This window comes from Salmo salar, chromosome 04, assembly GCF_965601325.2.
Source record: "Salmo salar chromosome 04, fSalSal1, whole genome shotgun sequence".
NCBI lineage: Eukaryota > Metazoa > Chordata > Actinopteri > Salmoniformes > Salmonidae > Salmo > Salmo salar.
Window position 1 is genome coordinate 77524 of NC_138294.1, and position 20608 is coordinate 98131.

The 20608-nt window shown below is 42.1% G+C and overlaps 1 protein-coding gene across 4 annotated transcripts in view; it reads left to right on the top strand.

Moving 5' to 3' along the window:
* LOC106594386 (circadian locomoter output cycles protein kaput) overlaps window positions 1-17098 on the top strand; it is a 52449-nt gene extending 35351 nt beyond the window's left edge. For all 4 annotated transcript variants that reach the window (XM_082973955.1, XM_082973954.1, XM_082973957.1 and 1 more), the window contains 4 exons: window positions 2911-3119; window positions 9343-9472; window positions 9694-9813; window positions 15470-17098. In XM_082973955.1, the coding sequence (XP_082830081.1) occupies window positions 2911-3119; window positions 9343-9472; window positions 9694-9813; window positions 15470-15676 (666 nt within the window). In that variant the 3' untranslated portion in view covers window positions 15677-17098. The remainder of the gene's footprint in view (window positions 1-2910; window positions 3120-9342; window positions 9473-9693; window positions 9814-15469) is intronic.
* Window positions 17099-20608: the final 3510 nt, after the last annotated feature.

A 20608-nucleotide genomic window follows, 5' to 3' on the forward strand; every position in this document is an offset into this window, starting at 1 on the left:
TTATGTTATTAAGTAGTTATGTTATTTAGTAGTTATGTTATTTAGTAGTTATGTTATTTAGTTGATATGTTATTTAGTTGATATGTTATTTAGTTGATATGTTATTTAGTAGTTATGTTATTTAGTAGTTATGTTATTTAGTTGATATGTTACTTAGTTGTTATGTTATTTAGTTGTTATGTTATTTAGTTGATATGTTATTTAGTTGATATGTTATTTAGTAGTTATGTTATTTAGTTATGTTACTTAATAGTTATGTTATTTAGCTGTTATGTTATTTAGTTTATATGTTATTTAGTTATGTTACTTAGTAGTTATGTTATTTAGTAGTTATGTTATTTAGTAGTTATGTTAGTTAGTTGTTATGTTAGTTAGTTGATATGTTATTTAGTAGTTATGTTATTTAGTTGTTATGTTATTTAGTAGTTATGTTATTTAGTTGTTATGTTATTTAGTTGTTATGTTATTTAGTAGTTATGTTATTTAGTAGTTATGTTATTTAGTAGTTATGTTATTTAGTAGTTATGTTATTTAGTAGTTATGTTATTTAGTTGTTATGTTATTTAGTTGATATGTTATTTAGTAGTTATGTTATTTAGTTATGTTACTTAATAGTTATGTTATTTAGCTGTTATGTTATTTAGTTGATATGTTATTTAGTTATGTTACTTAGTAGTTATGTTATTTAGTTGTTATGTTCTTTAGTAGTTATGTTATTTAGTAGTTATGTTACTTAATAGTTATGTTATTTAGTTGTTATGTTACTTAATAGTTATGTTATTTAGCTGTTATGTTATTTAGTTGATATGTTATTTAGTTATGTTACTTAGTAGTTATGTTACTTATTAGTTATGTTATTTAGTAGTTATGTTATTTAGTAGTTATGTTATTTAGTTGTTATGTTATTTAGTAGTTATGTTATTTAGTAGTTATGTTATTTAGTTGTTATGTTATTTAGTTGATATGTTATTTAGTAGTTATGTTATTTAGTTGATATGTTATTTAGTAGTTATGTTATTTAGTTGATATGTTATTTAGTAGTTATGTTCTTTAGTAGTTATGTTATTTAGTAGTTATGTTATTTAGTTGATATGTTATTTAGTAGTTATGTTCTTTAGTAGTTATGTTATTTAGTAGTTATGTTATTTAGTTTATATGTTATTTAGTTGTTATGTTATTTAGTTGATATGTTATTTAGTTGATATGTTATTTAGTAGTTATGTTATTTAGTTGATATGTTATTTAGTTGTTATGTTATTTAGTTGTTATGTTATTTAGTAGTTATGTTATTTAGTAGTTATGTTAGTTAGTTGATATGTTATTTAGTTGTTATGTTAGTTAGTAGTTATGTTATTTAGTAGTTATGTTATTTAGTAGTTATGTTATTTAGTAGTTATGTTATTTAGTTGATATGTTATTTAGTAGTTATGTTATTTAGTTGTTATGTTATTTAGTAGTTATGTTATTTAGTAGTTATGTTATTTAGTAGTTATGTTATTTAGTTGTTATGTTATTTATTAGTTCTGTTATTTAGTTGTTATGTTAGTTAGTTGATATGTTATTTAGTTGTTATGTTATTTAGTTGATATGTTATTTAGTTGATATGTTATTTAGTAGTTATGTTATTTAGTTGATATGTTATTTAGTAGTTATGTTATTTAGTTGTTATGTTATTTAGTAGTTATGTTATTTAGTTGTTATGTTATTTATTAGTTCTGTTATTTAGTTGTTATGTTAGTTAGTTGATATGTTATTTAGTTGTTATGTTATTTAGTTGTTATGTTAGTTAGTTGATATGTTATTTAGTTATGTTATTTAGTAGTTATGTTATTTAGTAGTTATGTTATTTAGTTGATATGTTATTTAGTTATGTTATTTAGTAGTTATGTTATTTAGTTGTTATGTTATTTAGTTGTTATGTTAGTTAGTTGATATGTTATTTAGTTATGTTATTTAGTAGTTATGTTATTTAGTAGTTATGTTATTTAGTTGATATGTTATTTAGTTATGTTATTTAGTAGTTATGTTATTTAGTTGATATGTTATTTAGTGTTATGTTATTTAGTTGTTATGTTATTTAGTAGTTATGTTATTTAGTAGTTATGTTATTTAGTAGTTATGTTATTTAGTAGTTATGTTATTTAGTTGTTATGTTATGTTAGTAGTTATGTTATGTTAGTTGATATGTTATTTAGTAGTTATGTTATTTAGTTAGTTATGTTATGTTAGTAGTTATGTTATTTAGTTGTTATGCTTATTTAGTTAGTATATGTTATGTTAGTATGTTATGTTATTTAGTAGTTATGTTATTTAGTAGTTATGTTATTTAGTAGTTATGTTATTTAAGTAGTTATGTTATGTTAGTAGTTATGTTATTTAGTAGTTATGTTATTTAGTAGTTATGTTATTTAGTGTTATGTTACTTAGTAGTTATGTTATTTAGTTGTTATGTTATTTAGTAGTTATGTTATTTAGTAGTTATGTTATTTAGTAGTTATGTTATTTAGTTGTTATGTTATTTAGTAGTTATGTTATTTAGTTGTTATGTTATTTAGTAGTTATGTTATTTAGTTGTTATGTTATTTAGTTGATATGTTATTTAGTTGATATGTTATTTAGTAGTTATGTTATTTAGTTGTTATGTTATTTAGTAGTTATGTTATTTAGTAGTTATGTTATTTAGTAGTTATGTTATTTAGTAGTTATGTTATTTAGTAGTTATGTTATTTAGTTGATATGTTATTTAGTTGTATGCTATGTTTTGTTAAGTTCTGTAATATAATCACCATGGTAATAGATACCTGAACAGCCACAGTGTTAGACCTGTCTTATCAATTACATCATCTTTGTGAGAACCTGCTCTCTCTCTCTCTCTGACATCATCTCTGTCTGCCCTCTGTCTCCCTCTAGGTCCAGCAGCAGCGTCAACAGCACCAGCAACAGCAGCAGCGTCAACATCACCAGCAACAGCAGCAGCAACAGCAGCAGCAACAACCTGTCTACAACATGATCATGTCCCAGCCTGGCCAGCCCAACTTACTACAGATCAGTACCAGTCTACCACAGAACAACACACAACAAGCTGTAGCCACCTTCACACAAGACAACACTCAGATACAGTATGTACACACACACACACACACACACACACACACACACACACACACACACACACACACACACACACACACACACACACACACACACACACACACACACTGATTACATATTGAACATGTCTCCTCTCTCTCTCCAGGTTTCTGGTGGGTCAGCAGTACTGATTACATATTGAACATGTCTCCTCTCTCTCTCCAGGTTTCTGGTGGGTCAGCAGTACTGATTACATATTGAACATGTCTCCTCTCTCTCTCCAGGTTTCTGGTGGGTCAGCGGTACTGATTACATATTGAACATGTCTCCTCTCTCTCTCCAGGTTTCTGGTGGGTCAGCAGTACTGATTACATATTGAACATGTCTCCTCTCTCTCTCCAGGTTTCTGGTGGGTCAGCAGTACTGATTACATATTGAACATGTCTCCTCTCTCTCTCCAGGTTTCTGGTGGGTCAGCAGTACTGATTACATATTGAACATGTCTCCTCTCTCTCTCCAGGTTTCTGGTGGGTCAGCAGTACTGATTACATATTGAACATGTCTCCTCTCTCTCTCCAGGTTTCTGGTGGGTCAGCGGTACTGATTACATATTGAACATGTCTCCTCTCTCTCTCCAGGTTTCTGGTGGGTCAGCAGTACTGATTACATATTGAACATGTCTCCTCTCTCTCTCCAGGTTTCTGGTGGGTCAGCAGTACTGATTACATATTGAACATGTCTCCTCTCTCTCTCCAGGTTTCTGGTGGGTCAGCAGTACTGAGTTCATATTGAACATGTCTCCTCTCTCTCTCCAGGTTTCTGGTGGGTCAGCAGTACTGATTACATATTGAACATGTCTCCTCTCTCTCTCCAGGTTTCTGGTGGGTCAGCAGTACTGATTACATATTGAACATGTCTCCTCTCTCTCTCCAGGTTTCTGGTGGGTCAGCAGTACTGATTACATATTGAACATGTCTCCTCTCTCTCTCCAGGTTTCTGGTGGGTCAGCAGTACTGATTACATATTGAACATGTCTCCTCTCTCTCTCCAGGTTTCTGGTGGGTCAGCAGTACTGATTACATATTGAACATGTCTCCTCTCTCTCTCCAGGTTTCTGGTGGGTCAGCAGTACTGATTACATATTGAACATGTCTCCTCTCTCCAGGTTTCTGGTGGGTCAGCAGTACTGATTACATATTGAACATGTCTCCTCTCTCTCTCCAGGTTTCTGGTGGGTCAGCAGTACTGATTACATATTGAACATGTCTCCTCTCTCCAGGTTTCTGGTGGGTCAGCAGTACTGATTACATATTGAACATGTCTCCTCTCTCTCTCCAGGTTTCTGGTGGGTCAGCAGTACTGATTACATATTGAACATGTCTCCTCTCTCTCTCCAGGTTTCTGGTGGGTCAGCAGTACTGATTACATATTGAACATGTCTCCTCTCTCTCTCCAGGTTTCTGGTGGGTCAGCAGTACTGATTACATATTGAACATGTCTCCTCTCTCTCTCCAGGTTTCTGGTGGGTCAGCAGTACTGATTACATATTGAACATGTCTCCTCTCTCTCTCCAGGTTTCTGGTGGGTCAGCAGTACTGATTACATATTGAACATGTCTCCTCTCTCCAGGTTTCTGGTGGGTCAGCAGTACTGATTACATATTGAACATGTCTCCTCTCTCTCTCCAGGTTTCTGGTGGGTCAGCAGTACTGATTACATATTGATCATGTCTCCTCTCTCTCTCCAGGTTTCTGGTGGGTCAGCAGTACTGATTACATATTGAACATGTCTCCTCTCTCTCTCCAGGTTTCTGGTGGGTCAGCAGTACTGATTACATATTGAACATGTCTCCTCTCTCTCTCCAGGTTTCTGGTGGGTCAGCAGTACTGATTACATATTGAACATGTCTCCTCTCTCTCTCCAGGTTTCTGGTGGGTCAGCAGTACTGATTACATATTGAACATGTCTCCTCTCTCCAGGTTTCTGGTGGGTCAGCAGTACTGATTACATATTGAACATGTCTCCTCTCTCTCTCCAGGTTTCTGGTGGGTCAGCAGTACTGATTACATATTGAACATGTCTCCTCTCTCCAGGTTTCTGGTGGGTCAGCAGTACTGATTACATATTGAACATGTCTCCTCTCTCTCTCCAGGTTTCTGGTGGGTCAGCAGTACTGATTACATATTGAACATGTCTCCTCTCTCTCTCCAGGTTTCTGGTGGGTCAGCAGTACTGATTACATATTGAACATGTCTCCTCTCTCTCTCCAGGTTTCTGGTGGGTCAGCAGTACTGATTACATATTGAACATGTCTCCTCTCTCTCTCCAGGTTTCTGGTGGGTCAGCAGTACTGATTACATATTGAACATGTCTCCTCTCTCTCTCCAGGTTTCTGGTGGGTCAGCAGTACTGATTACATATTGAACATGTCTCCTCTCTCCAGGTTTCTGGTGGGTCAGCAGTACTGATTACATATTGAACATGTCTCCTCTCTCTCTCCAGGTTTCTGGTGGGTCAGCAGTACTGATTACATATTGAACATGTCTCCTCTCTCTCTCCAGGTTTCTGGTGGGTCAGCAGTACTGATTACATATTGAACATGTCTCCTCTCTCTCTCCAGGTTTCTGGTGGGTCAGCAGTACTGATTACATATTGAACATGTCTCCTCTCTCTCTCCAGGTTTCTGGTGGGTCAGCAGTACTGATTACATATTGAACATGTCTCCTCTCTCTCTCCAGGTTTCTGGTGGGTCAGCAGTACTGATTACATATTGAACATGTCTCCTCTCTCTCTCCAGGTTTCTGGTGGGTCAGCAGTACTGATTACATATTGAACATGTCTCCTCTCTCCAGGTTTCTGGTGGGTCAGCAGTACTGATTACATATTGAACATGTCTCCTCTCTCTCTCCAGGTTTCTGGTGGGTCAGCAGTACTGATTACATATTGAACATGTCTCCTCTCTCTCTCCAGGTTTCTGGTGGGTCAGCAGTACTGATTACATATTGAACATGTCTCCTCTCTCCAGGTTTCTGGTGGGTCAGCAGTACTGATTACATATTGAACATGTCTCCTCTCTCTCTCCAGGTTTCTGGTGGGTCAGCAGTACTGATTACATATTGAACATGTCTCCTCTCTCTCTCCAGGTTTCTGGTGGGTCAGCAGTACTGATTACATATTGAACATGTCTCCTCTCTCTCTCCAGGTTTCTGGTGGGTCAGCAGTATCTCCAGGTTTCTGGTGGGTCAGCAGTACTGATTACATATTGAACATGTCTCCTCTCTCTCTCCAGGTTTCTGGTGGGTCAGCAGTACTGATTACATATTGATCATGTCTCCTCTCTCTCTCCAGGTTTCTGGTGGGTCAGCAGTACTGATTACATATTGAACATGTCTCCTCTCTCTCTCCAGGTTTCTGGTGGGTCAGCAGTACTGATTACATATTGAACATGTCTCCTCTCTCTCTCCAGGTTTCTGGTGGGTCAGCAGTACTGATTACATATTGAACATGTCTCCTCTCTCTCTCCAGGTTTCTGGTGGGTCAGCAGTACTGATTACATATTGAACATGTCTCCTCTCTCCAGGTTTCTGGTGGGTCAGCAGTACTGATTACATATTGAACATGTCTCCTCTCTCTCTCCAGGTTTCTGGTGGGTCAGCAGTACTGATTACATATTGAACATGTCTCCTCTCTCTCTCCAGGTTTCTGGTGGGTCAGCAGTACTGATTACATATTGAACATGTCTCCCAGCGGTACTGATTACATATTGAACATGTCTCCTCTCTCTCTCCAGGTTTCTGGTGGGTCAGCGGTACTGATTACATATTGAACATGTCTCCTCTCTCTCTCCAGGTTTCTGGTGGGTCAGCAGTACTGATTACATATTGAACATGTCTCCTCTCTCTCTCCAGGTTTCTGGTGGGTCAGCAGTACTGATTACATATTGAACATGTCTCCTCTCTCTCTCCAGGTTTCTGGTGGGTCAGCAGTACTGATTACATATTGAACATGTCTCCTCTCTCCAGGTTTCTGGTGGGTCAGCAGTACTGATTACATATTGAACATGTCTCCTCTCTCTCTCCAGGTTTCTGGTGGGTCAGCAGTACTGATTACATATTGAACATGTCTCCTCTCTCTCTCCAGGTTTCTGGTGGGTCAGCAGTACTGATTACATATTGAACATGTCTCCTCTCTCTCTCCAGGTTTCTGGTGGGTCAGCAGTACTGATTACATATTGAACATGTCTCCTCTCTCCAGGTTTCTGGTGGGTCAGCAGTACTGATTACATATTGAACATGTCTCCTCTCTCTCTCCAGGTTTCTGGTGGGTCAGCAGTACTGATTACATATTGAACATGTCTCCTCTCTCTCTCCAGGTTTCTGGTGGGTCAGCAGTACTGATTACATATTGAACATGTCTCCTCTCTCTCTCCAGGTTTCTGGTGGGTCAGCAGTACTGATTACATATTGAACATGTCTCCTCTCTCTCTCCAGGTTTCTGGTGGGTCAGCAGTACTGATTACATATTGAACATGTCTCCTCTCTCTCTCCAGGTTTCTGGTGGGTCAGCAGTACTGATTACATATTGAACATGTCTCCTCTCTCTCTCCAGGTTTCTGGTGGGTCAGCAGTACTGATTACATATTGAACATGTCTCCTCTCTCTCTCCAGGTTTCTGGTGGGTCAGCGGTACTGATTACATATTGAACATGTCTCCTCTCTCTCTCCAGGTTTCTGGTGGGTCAGCAGTACTGATTACATATTGAACATGTCTCCTCTCTCTCTCCAGGTTTCTGGTGGGTCAGCAGTACTGATTACATATTGAACATGTCTCCTCTCTCTCTCCAGGTTTCTGGTGGGTCAGCAGTACTGATTACATATTGAACATGTCTCCTCTCTCTCTCCAGGTTTCTGGTGGGTCAGCAGTACTGATTACATATTGAACATGTCTCCTCTCTCTCTCCAGGTTTCTGGTGGGTCAGCAGTACTGATTACATATTGAACATGTCTCCTCTCTCTCTCCAGGTTTCTGGTGGGTCAGCAGTACTGATTACATATTGAACATGTCTCCTCTCTCTCTCCAGGTTTCTGGTGGGTCAGCAGTACTGATTACATATTGAACATGTCTCCTCTCTCTCTCCAGGTTTCTGGTGGGTCAGCGGTACTGATTACATATTGAACATGTCTCCTCTCTCTCTCCAGGTTTCTGGTGGGTCAGCAGTACTGATTACATATTGAACATGTCTCCTCTCTCTCTCCAGGTTTCTGGTGGGTCAGCAGTACTGATTACATATTGAACATGTCTCCTCTCTCTCTCCAGGTTTCTGGTGGGTCAGCAGTACTGATTACATATTGAACATGTCTCCTCTCTCTCTCCAGGTTTCTGGTGGGTCAGCAGTACTGATTACATATTGAACATGTCTCCTCTCTCTCTCCAGGTTTCTGGTGGGTCAGCAGTACTGATTACATATTGAACATGTCTCCTCTCTCTCTCCAGGTTTCTGGTGGGTCAGCAGTACTGATTACATATTGAACATGTCTCCTCTCTCTCTCCAGGTTTCTGGTGGGTCAGCAGTACTGATTACATATTGAACATGTCTCCTCTCTCTCTCCAGGTTTCTGGTGGGTCAGCAGTACTGATTACATATTGAACATGTCTCCTCTCTCTCTCCAGGTTTCTGGTGGGTCAGCAGTACTGATTACATATTGAACATGTCTCCTCTCTCTCTCCAGGTTTCTGGTGGGTCAGCAGTACTGATTACATATTGAACATGTCTCCTCTCTCTCTCCAGGTTTCTGGTGGGTCAGCAGTACTGATTACATATTGAACATGTCTCCTCTCTCCAGGTTTCTGGTGGGTCAGCAGTACTGATTACATATTGAACATGTCTCCTCTCTCTCTCCAGGTTTCTGGTGGGTCAGCAGTACTGAGTTCATATTGAACATGTCTCCTCTCTCTCTCCAGGTTTCTGGTGGGTCAGCAGTACTGATTACATATTGAACATGTCTCCTCTCTCTCTCCAGGTTTCTGGTGGGTCAGCAGTACTGATTACATATTGATCATGTCTCCTCTCTCTCTCCAGGTTTCTGGTGGGTCAGCAGTACTGATTACATATTGAACATGTCTCCTCTCTCCAGGTTTCTGGTGGGTCAGCAGTACTGATTACATATTGAACATGTCTCCTCTCTCTCTCCAGGTTTCTGGTGGGTCAGCAGTACTGATTACATATTGAACATGTCTCCTCTCTCTCTCCAGGTTTCCGGCGGGACAGCAGTTGGTGACTAAGTTAGTGACAGCTCCCATGGCATGTGGAGCGGTTATGGTGCCGACCTCTATGTTCATGGGACAACCGGTCATCGCTTACAACCCCTTCGGAGGGCAGCAGGTAACACACACACACACACACACACACATACACACACACACACACACACACACACACACACACACACACACACACACACACACACACACACACACACACACACACACACACACACACACACACACACACACACACACACACACACACACACACATACATACATACATGTGTACACACACTGTCACCCCCCTAACACCCTAACCCTACCTCTCTTCTATCAGGGTGGTCAGACTCTGACCCTCCAGGCAGCCCAGCCCCAACAGAACCAGCCTGACAGCCAGGCACAGGCGGCTGTAGTGGCACAGAGTAACCAACAGGGGGCGCAGCAGCAGTTCGTACAGGTAACCTCTAGTTTCAACAGCATCAGTTCGTACAGGTAACCTGTAGTTTCAACAGCATCAGTTCTGACAGGTAACCTCTAGTTTCAACAGCATCAGCTCTGACAGGTAACCTCTAGTTTCAACAGCATCAGTTCTGACAGGTAACCTCTAGTTTCAACAGCATCAGTTCTGACAGGTAACCTCTAGTTTCAACAGCATCAGTTCTGACAGGTAACCTCTAGTTTCAACAGCATCAGCTCTGACAGGTAACCTCTAGTTTCAACAGCATCAGCTCTGACAGGTAACCTCTAGTTTCAACAGCATCAGTTCGTACAGGTAACCTCTAGTTTCAACAGCATCAGTTCTGACAGGTAACCTCTAGTTTCAACAGCATCAGTTCTGACAGGTAACCTCTAGTTTCAACAGCATCAGTTCTGACAGGTAACCTCTAGTTTCAACAGCATCAGTTCTGACAGGTAACCTCTAGTTTCAACAGCATCAGTTCTAACAGGTAACCTCTAGTTTCAACAGCATCAGTTCTGACAGGTAACCTCTAGTTTCAACAGCATCAGTTCTGACAGGTAACCTCTAGTTTCAACAACATCAGTTCTGACAGGTAACCTCTAGTTTCAACAGCATCAGTTCTGACAGGTAACCTCTAGTTTCAACAGCATCAGTTCTGACAGGTAACCTCTAGTTTCAACAGCATCAGTTCTGACAGGTAACCTCTAGTTTCAACAGCATCAGTTCTGACAGGTAACCTCTAGTTTCAACAGCATCAGTTCTGACAGGTAACCTCTAGTTTCAACAGCATCAGTTCTGACAGGTAACCTCTAGTTTCAACAGCATCAGTTCTGACAGGTAACCTCTAGTTTCAACAGCATCAGTTCTGACAGGTAACCTCTAGTTTCAACAGTATCAGTTCTGACAGGTAACCTCTAGTTTCAACAGCATCAGTTCTGACAGGTAACCTCTAGTTTCAACAGCATCAGTTCTGACAGGTAACCTCTAGTTTCAACAGCATCAGTTCTGACAGGTAACCTCTAGTTTCAACAGCATCAGTTCTGACAGGTAACCTCTAGTTTCAACAGCATCAGTTCTGACAGGTAACCTCTAGTTTCAACAGCATCAGTTCGTACAGGTAACCTCTAGTTTCAACAGCATCAGTTCTGACAGGTAACGGCTAGTTTCAACAGCATCAGTTCTGACAGGTAACCTCTAGTTTCAGCAGCATCAGTTCTGACAGGTAACCTCTAGTTTCAACAGCATCAGTTCTGACAGGTAACCTCTAGTTTCAACAGCATCAGTTCTGACAGGTAACCTCTAGTTTCAACAGCATCAGTTCTGACAGGTAACCTCTAGTTTCAACAGCATCAGTTCTGACAGGCAACCTCTAGTTTGAACAGCATCAGCTCTGACAGGTAACCTCTAGTTTCAACAGCATCAGTTCTGACAGGTAACCTCTAGTTTCAACAGCCATAGACAGGCAGTTCACAGAGGGATGGAGTGTGTATAGCCATGGATTAGGGCTGAGTCCAAAATGGTACCCTATTCCCTATGGGCCTGGTCATCAGTAGTCCTTTGTGTAGAGAATCTGGTGTCATTTCAGACAACCAGACTGCACCCAAACTGCTACAGACCTATATATATCCTACCATGCCTTTCTAAGGTCTTCGAAAGCCAAGTCAACAAACAGATTACCGGCCATTTCGAATCCCACCGCACCTTCTCCGCTATGCAATCTGGTTTCAGAGCTGGTCATGGGTGAACCTCAGCCACGCTCAAGGTCCTAAACGATATCTTAACCGCCATCGATAAGAAACAATACTGTGCTGCCGTATTCATTGACCTGGCCAAGGCTTTCGACACTGTCAATCACCACATCCTCATCGGCAGACTCAATAGTCTTGGTTTCTCAAATGATTGCCTCACCTGGTTCACCAACTACTTCTCTTATAGAGTTTAGTGTGTCAAATCGGATGGCCTGTTGTCCGGACCTCTGGCAGTCTCTATGGGGGAGCCACAGGGTTCAATTCTTGGCCCGACTCTTTTCTCTGCATACATCAATGATGACGCTCTTGCTGCTGGTGATTCTCTGATCCACCTCTACGCAGATGACACCATTCTGTATACTTCTGACCCCTCTTTGGACACTGTGTTAACAACCCTCCAGACGAGCTTCAGCTTCAATGCCATACAACTCTCCTTCTGTGGCCTCCAACTGCTCTTAAATACAAGTAAAACTAAATGCATGATCTTCAACCGATCGCTGCCTGCACCTGCCCGCCTGTCCAGCATCACTACTCTGGACGGTTCTGACTTAGAATATGTGGACAACTACAAATACCTAGGTGTCTGGTTAGACTGTAAACTCTCCTTCCAGACTCACATCAAACATCTCCAATCCAAAGTTAAATCTAGAATTGGCTTCCTATTCCGCAACAAAGCATCCTTCACTCATGCTGCCAAACATACCCTCGTAAAACTGACCATCCTACCGATCCTCGACTTTGGCGATGTCATTTACAAAATAGCCTCCAATACCCTACTCAATAAATTGAATGCAGTCTATCACAGTGCCATCCATTTTGTCACCAAAGCCCCATATACTACCCACCACTGCGACCTGTACGCTCTCGTTGGCTGGCCCTTGCTTCATACTCATCGCCAAACCCACTGGCTCCAGGTCATCTACAAGACCCTGCTAGGTAAAGTCCCCCCTTATCTCAGCTCGCTGGTCACCATAGCAGCACCCACCTGTAGCACACACTCCAGCAGGTATATTTCACTGGTCACCCCCAAAGCCAATTCCTCCTTTGGCCTCCTCTCCTTCCAGTTCTCTGCTGCCAATGACTGGAACGAACTACAAAAATCTCTGAAACTGGAAACACTCATCTCCCTCACTAGCTTTAAGCACCAGCTGTCAGAGCAGCTCACAGATCACTGCACCTGTACATAGCCCATCTATAATTTAGCCCAAACAACTACCTCTTCCCCTACTGTCAGGGGCGAAAATCTGATATCAACTTTGGAGGGGACAATTACATTAAATTTTCTCAAGAGCAATTCCTGAGGGGGACACCAAAAGTAGTGCTGTAACACATAGCCTACATTGTAATATGGTAAATGTATATTGAGGAACCAAAGAAATAAGGTGTTTGCCGTACTCCTAACTACCGGTACCCAAAACTACACAACTAATCACAACAGCAATACCATTGCCTTTAACAAATCTTAGTTCAGTCACCAGTTTAAGTTGAGAGTGGGGGTATCCATGGCATTTTCCAATTATGTTCCTATTTTACAAGTCAAAAAAACTGAGAATCTTTCATAATGTTGCCAAACAAAGACTCAACAAACTTACCTGAGACTCCCTGTCTCTGCCAGTCTGTCCCTGCATATCTGTCCCCAACTCTGCTGTCTGTGTGCCATCTGTTCCCTGCTCTGCCTAATGACATCATTGTGAAACATTTCCATTAGAATTTCATTTATTTCTTATGAACATTTTATCAACTAGTCTTTGAGATATTAGGCTACTAGGGTTCTTACTATGCGTTTTGGTGTATTGAAAAATACTCTGATGTCCGTCTTTTATTTTTCTGCCATTTTTCTACCTGGCTGGCTGGCTGGCTACACACACACAGTGTGTCGGTTATTTACAGTAGGAGATGGGCTTCTATCATCTTCAATCATTCTATTTGGGCTTCGATCTAAAAGGTAGCTAGCAAATGTGAAACGGATTAAAATGACAAGAGTTGACAGCTGTATGAGTTCACCATTTACACAACATATGCTGCAACCTTTTGTAATTTTAATAGTTTGTTTCATATTGGCTGGCTTCCAACAATAGCTGAATTTGCAAAGCTAGCGAGCACCAATTCAGTTTCAGTGGTGTTTGCTATAATCTTTGCTACCCGGGTTAAATAAAGGTGAAATAAAATAAATAAATAAAAGTTCCCTTGCGACAATTTAGCTTTTGCAACGAGACCATTAAATATATTTAAGACAATGGTAGAAGAGAGTGTAGTTCTGTTCAGTTTGGATTTCAGTTTATCGCTAACCTTATCACAGGGACTTTGAAGCACTAACTTACATCATCTGCATGCTGATCTTGGAATAAATTGACGATAGCAAAGATTCCATCTTTGACAACGCCACATAAATGGAATAGGTACTAGCTAGCTTAATAGTTAATATTTGCGCGCTAGCTCTGCATATTCAGCTAGTGTGTGTGCGCGATTGACTGGATTAACCTCACGTCAGTTACGTGCATTGAGTGCCTTTCAGACAGTAGATACGACCTCTCTGTTACGTAGCAAGCTAAGGAACTGGCAGTGGATCAAACCATTGTGAGGCAAAGGGTGGGGGGGTCGCAATCTTTTGAAACTTAAAAACGAGCTATTAAGTGTCTATAATCAGCACAATTGCTTTCATTGCGTATTATTAATGTTATTTAAATTACATAGTTATGTTTCAGTGATATATTGGGGAGACAAATCATATTTTTCCCAGGATGGGGGGGGTCGTGTCCCCCCCCGCCCCCCCCGGGATTTCCGCCCTTGCCTACTGTATTTATTTATTTTGCACCCATTATTTCTATTTCTACTTTGCACTTTCTTCCACTGCAAATCTACCATTCCAGTGTTTTACTTGCTATATTGTACAGTGAGGGAAAAAGTATTTGATCCCCTGCTGATTTTGTACGTTTGCCCACTGACAAAGAAATTATCAGTCTATAATTTTAATGGTAGGTTTATTTGAACAGTGAGAGACAGAATAACAACCAAAAAATCCAGAAAAACGCATGTCAAAAATGTTATAAATTGATTTGCATTTTAATGAGGGAAATAAGTATTTGACCCCTCTGCAAAACATGACTTATTACTTGGTGGCAAAACCCTTGTTGGCAATCACAGAGGTCAGACATTTCTTGTAGTTGGCCACCAGGTTTGCACACATCCTACCATTAAAATTATAGACTGATCATTTCTTTGTCAGTGGGCAAACGTACAAAATCAGCAGGGGATTAAATACTTTTTTCCCTCACTGTAGGTACTTTGCCACCATGGCCTTTTTTTTCCTTTACCTCCCTTTGCTCACCTCATTTGCTCACATTGTATATAGACTTATTTTTCAACTGTATTATTGACTGTATGTTTGTTTTACTCCATGTGTAACTCTGTGTTGTTGTATGTTGTCGAACTGCTTTGCTTTATCTTGACCAGGTCGCAGTTTTAAATGAGAACTTGTTCTCAACTAGCCTACCTGGTTAAATAAAGGACTTGTTCTCAACTAGCCTACCTGGTTAAATAAAGGACTTGTTCTCAACTAGCCTACCTGGTTAAATAAAGGACTTGTTCTCAACTAGCCTACCTGGTTAAATAAAGGTGAAATAAATCAATCAACAGAAGCAGCAGCAGTTCCTACATGTAACCAGCAGAGAGCAGTGTGGGGGCAGAGTTCAACAGGGACAGAGGCAGAATGAACACTATCTGTCTTACCCTGATCCTAGATCTGTGACTAAGGGGAATGTGTACCTGGAGTGTATTAGAGTTTCAAGGATTTCACAGTGTTCTAATCATAATGTCATAGAGTCACTTCTATAGTTCTAACCATAGAATTAGAATAAGAATACCATTCTAATCCATTGTCTCTCTATCTTACTTCCCGTAACCAGGGCACCCGTCTTCTCCACGGCAACCAGCAGCTGATCCTCCAGGCAGCATTCCCCATGCAACAACAGCAACAGGCCTTCACCCAGGTAACACAACAACAACAGTCTCACAACCAGAGGCATCAGCTGCAGCTGAAACCACAGCCACAGAAACAACCCAAAGGCCCGCCTTCGCACCGGACTGACAGCTCCAGCAGCCAAGCACAGTAGGCCTGGGCGACCCAGGCGTCCAATCAGACTCTATGACCTGAAGGCTGAACCAATCGGAGGTGTGGAGGGATTGTGTTTTTCTAATGGCACTACAGTGTTGGAGTCACCCAACCCCCCCCCCCCCCCCCCTCCTACTGCCCCTACCGATATAGCTGCTGTGTTGACCCCCTCTATCTTCCGCTATAACAAACTGAATTATGGGTAACGGTGAGGGTGGCCAGCCCTTCCTCCTAGAAAGCTACTAACTGTGCAGGGTTTGGCTCCGGCTCTGCTCTAACACACCTATTCAGTTGCTCATCAGGACCTTGATGTTCTTCTGGACTGAATCAGGTGTGTTGGTTAGCGCAGGGCCGGAACAAAAGCCTGCAGTCAGGAGATCTTCAGGAGGAGGTTTGGCCCCACCTGGATTACACCTTCCTAAGGAACTCCTCATCACCATGGTGACAATAGTACGGACCGGAACCATCGGAACCCTGTATCCCGTAGCAACCAGGAGGAACGTTGTTGTTTGTGCGTTGGAGGAGAGACAAACTCGGTGTCCGTGGAAACCCAGTAGAACTCTGCATTGCCACGGTAACGAGAGACTCCAAAAGGAATGTTGTGGTGATGGACTGACCTCTATGGGTCTGTACAGTACAGACGTGTGTAACATAAAAAGAAAACATGTAAATATCCATTATAGCTACAAGGGAAAAAAACGGAAATTAGTATTTTATATGATTGCATGGGTAAATAACTGTACGTTTTTATTAGTAACTTTTGACAAAATGACTTCAGACTTTATTCAGTGTTTTCCTGGTCAGATATGAGGTGACAGATGTTCTGCTAGTATGAAGAGCGCCTCTCTCTTCCACCGAAAGGTCTTCGGCCCTGTTCCAACACTTTGAAAATGCATCCATCCTTCCATCTTTCCTCCCTTCCTGCCTTGAGGTTATCAAAGTAATTCAGTTAAGGGTGTATTTTATTTGTGTTGGAACGTGACCCCCGGAGAGACAAACGTTTTTTAAAAGATGTTGTGTCACCGTTGGTTTAATGGACGGGCTCGGGTTCTAGTGGAATGCTGGGAAATGTAGTTTTTAAACTCAACATTTTATCAGAACAACAACCACGTCTGATCCAATCAGATCATTACGACCCAACAGACAGACGGGTAAATACAGTTTAAACCAGACCAGGGGTGGGTCATATTACTTAGCCTGGTCCCACATCACTTTGGTCTTGTGTTGGCTCAGTTGGTAGAGCAAGGCACTTGCAACCCCAGTGGTTGTGGGTTTGATTCCAGCTAGGGACATCCATACGTCAAATCTATGCACGTATGACTGACTCTAAGTTGCTTTGTAAAAAAAAAACATCTGCTGAATTTTCTGTATGAATTGTGCTGTCTTACCAACTTGACATTTACATTACATTACATTTAAGTCATTTAGCAGACGCTCTTATCCAGAGCGACTTACAAATTGGTGCATTCACCTTATGATATCCAGTGGAACAACCACTTTACAATAGTGCATCTAAATCTTTTAAGGGGGGGGGGGGGGGGTTAGAAGGATTACTTTATCCTATCCTAGGTATTCCTTAAAGAGGTGGGGTTTCAGGTGTCTCCGGAAGGTGGTGATTGACTCCGCTGTCCTGGCGTCGTGAGGGAGCTTGTTCCACCATTGGGGTGCCAGAGCAGCGAACAGTTTTGACTGGGCTGAGCGGGAACTGTGCTTCCTCAGAGGTAGGGGGGCCAGCAGGCCAGAGGTGGATGAACGCAGTGCCCTTGTTTGGGTGTAGGGCCTGAAGGTATGGAGGTGCCGTTCCCTTCACAGCTCCGTAGGCAATCACCATGGTCTTGTAGCGGATGCGAGCTTCAACTGGAAGCCAGTGGAGAGAGCGGAGGAGCGGGGTGACGTGAGAGAACTTGGGAAGGTTGAACACCAGACGGGCTGCGGCGTTCTGGATGAGTTGTAGGGGTTTAATGGCACAGGCAGGGAGCCCAGCCAACAGCGAGTTGCAGTAATCCAGACGGGAGATGACAAGTGCCTGGATTAGGACCTGCGCCGCTTCCTGTGTGAGGCAGGGTCGTACTCTGCGAATGTTGTAGAGCATGAACCTACAGGATCGGGTTAGGGTTAGGGTTAGGGTTAGATGTTAGTGGAGAACGACAGGGTGTTGTCCAGGATCAAGCCAAGGTTCTTAGCACTCTGGGAGGAGGACACAAGGACGAGTCGGACTGGGCTGACGCACTGGAAGCCTGGTGCGTGGTGCTGGTACTGGACGTGCCAGACTGGGATTTCGCACTTCCGGGTCCGCACGAGAGACAGGAACTGGAAGCACCAGGCCATGGAGGCGCACAGGCGGTCTTGATCTCACCTCCTGCACAACCCTTCCTGGCTGGATGGAACTAGTAGCCCTGTACGAGCGGGGTTCTAGTACAGGGCGAACTGGGCTGTGCAGGGGCCTGATGGTTGCCGTGCGTAGAGCGGGGGTAGGGTAGCCTGGTCCTAGGAGGCGTACCGGCGACAAGACGTGCTGCGCAGGCATCCTCCTACCAGGCTGGATGCCCACTCTAGCACGGCATCTGCGAGGGGCTGGACTGGCACCGGACTGTGCGTGCGTATGGGCGAGATTGTGCGCACGTCAGCAAAACACGGCGCCCTCCACTCCATACGCTTCTCCATATTAACACGGGGAGCTGACTTAGGGCTCACCCTTGGCCCAGCCAAACTACCCGTGTGCCCCCCCCAAAAAAATTATTGGGGGTGCCTCTCGTGCTCTACCTTCCTCCCAGGCAGGTTGTCACAGTAGTCCAGTAATTGTTCCCATGTCCAGTCAATCCTAGATTCCAATACCTCCAGCGACCAGGATGCCATCTCCTCCCAAGCGCGCTGCTTCCTATAGTCCAGACCGTATTCCCTTGACTCCCTTCTCCGCTGCTTGGTCCATTTGTGGTGGGAGATTCTGTCACAGTTGTTGTAATTGCCATCTCTCCTTAACAATACATGTGTGTTAATAATGTGTTGACAATACAACACACAGATCTGGGACCATCTGTCAGGGTTTTAGTTATTCCAAGTGCCAATCATCACACCACACAGGGTCAGTTGAGATATATATTTTAACAGACTATTCAAAGAGGTATATATATTTCCAGAAGTATATGACCCTTCTATCAGAGTACTGCATGTATAGAGAATGGATTATTTTTGAATGAAGAAAGAAACAGAGTTTTATTATACATAACAGACAGTATATATTTAACCTGCCCATGATATTATAGCACTTAATGAGGTCTAACACAGTAAATTACAGACCTACAGACAGTATATCTCCCCATGATATTATAGCACTTAATGAGGTCTAACACAGTAAATTACAGACCTACAGACAGTATATCTCCCCATGATATTATAGCACTTAATGAGGTCTAACACAGTAAATTACAGACCTACAGACAGTATATCTCCCCATGATATTATAGCACTTAATGAGGTCTAACACAGTAAATTACAGACTTAGCTGTGTTGAATCTGGATGTGTGTGGAAATGTGTGTGTATGTTTGTGTGTGTGAGAGAGAGTATGCGAGTGTGTGTTCTTGTCCATGTGTTTACCTCTAGACGTGTGTGTGTGTGTGTGTGTGTGTGTGTGTGTGTGTGTGTGTGTGTGTGTGTGTGTGTGTATATGAATGTGTTTACATTGTGTGTGTTTCCCCCTGTGTCTTATACTAACTCCCTTATTCAAGGATCCACAATTTGCTGAATGGTCTCTCCTCAGGAATAAAACTGTTGTGTCCCAAATGGGACCCTACTCTCCTATTGGCTCTGGTCTAAAGTAGTGCACTATATAGGGTGCCATTGGGCCCTGGTTTAAAGTAGTGCACTACATTAGGACTTGGGTGCCATTGGAGAATCAGCCAAGGACTCAACAGACATGCATCTATCTGCTCCAGTAAACACACGTCTCACATGGGGCCCAATCATAACCTGACATCTGCACATGCTCAGTCTCTCCAGGCCAGACAGAACATGTCACATGTCTGTCAGGAGGAGATGGGAAATGACCGATAATAACAAACCATTCTTCTGATGCGTTGGTTTTCTGGTTATTAGGAACGAATCAACAAATCAAATCATGAAAAACGAATCAAATTTTACGTCACGGAAATGTAAAGAGTTAGCATTGGTCTGGTCAGTAGTCAGGTGATATTTGACCCAGGTCTGGTCAGTAGTCAGGTGATATTTGACCCAGGTCTGGTCAGTAGTCAGGTGATATTTGACCCAGGTCTGGTCAGTAGTCAGGTGATATTTGACCCAGGTCTGGTCAGTAGTCAGGTGATATTTGACCCAGGTCTGGTCAGTAGTCAGGTGATATTTGACCCAGGTCTGGTCAGTAGTCAGGTGATATTTGACCCAGGTCTGGTCAGTAGTCAGGTGATATTTGACCCAGGTCTGGTCAGTAGTCAGGTGATATTTGACCCAGGTCTGCTCAGTAGTCAGGTGATATTTGACCCAGGTCTGGTCAGTAGTCAGGTGATATTTGACCCAGGTCTGGTCAGTAGTCAGGTGATATTTGACCCAGGTCTGGTCAGTAGTCAGGTGATATTTGACCCAGGTCTGGTCAGTAGTCAGGTGATATTTGACCCAGGTCTGGTCAGTAGTCAGGTGATATTTGACCCAGGTCTGGTCAGTAGTCAGTCAGTCAGTCAGTAATGTAACAGTGAAGACATATCTAACAGTAAAAGCCTTGGACAGGACAGGAGGAGTGTGTTGTTTGGAAAAAGGACTTCCCAGAATGTCTGTGATTTGTTTTTGTCTTGGTTTGGTCATTTCTCCTCTTCGTTTTGTTCTACTTCCTGTATCACACGGGAACAGCCAATCAGTTCATGCGTTGCAGTAATGATGATGACTGGTGAATATTCTAAAATCTTCCTCTGTGTTTAGTCTGTGATG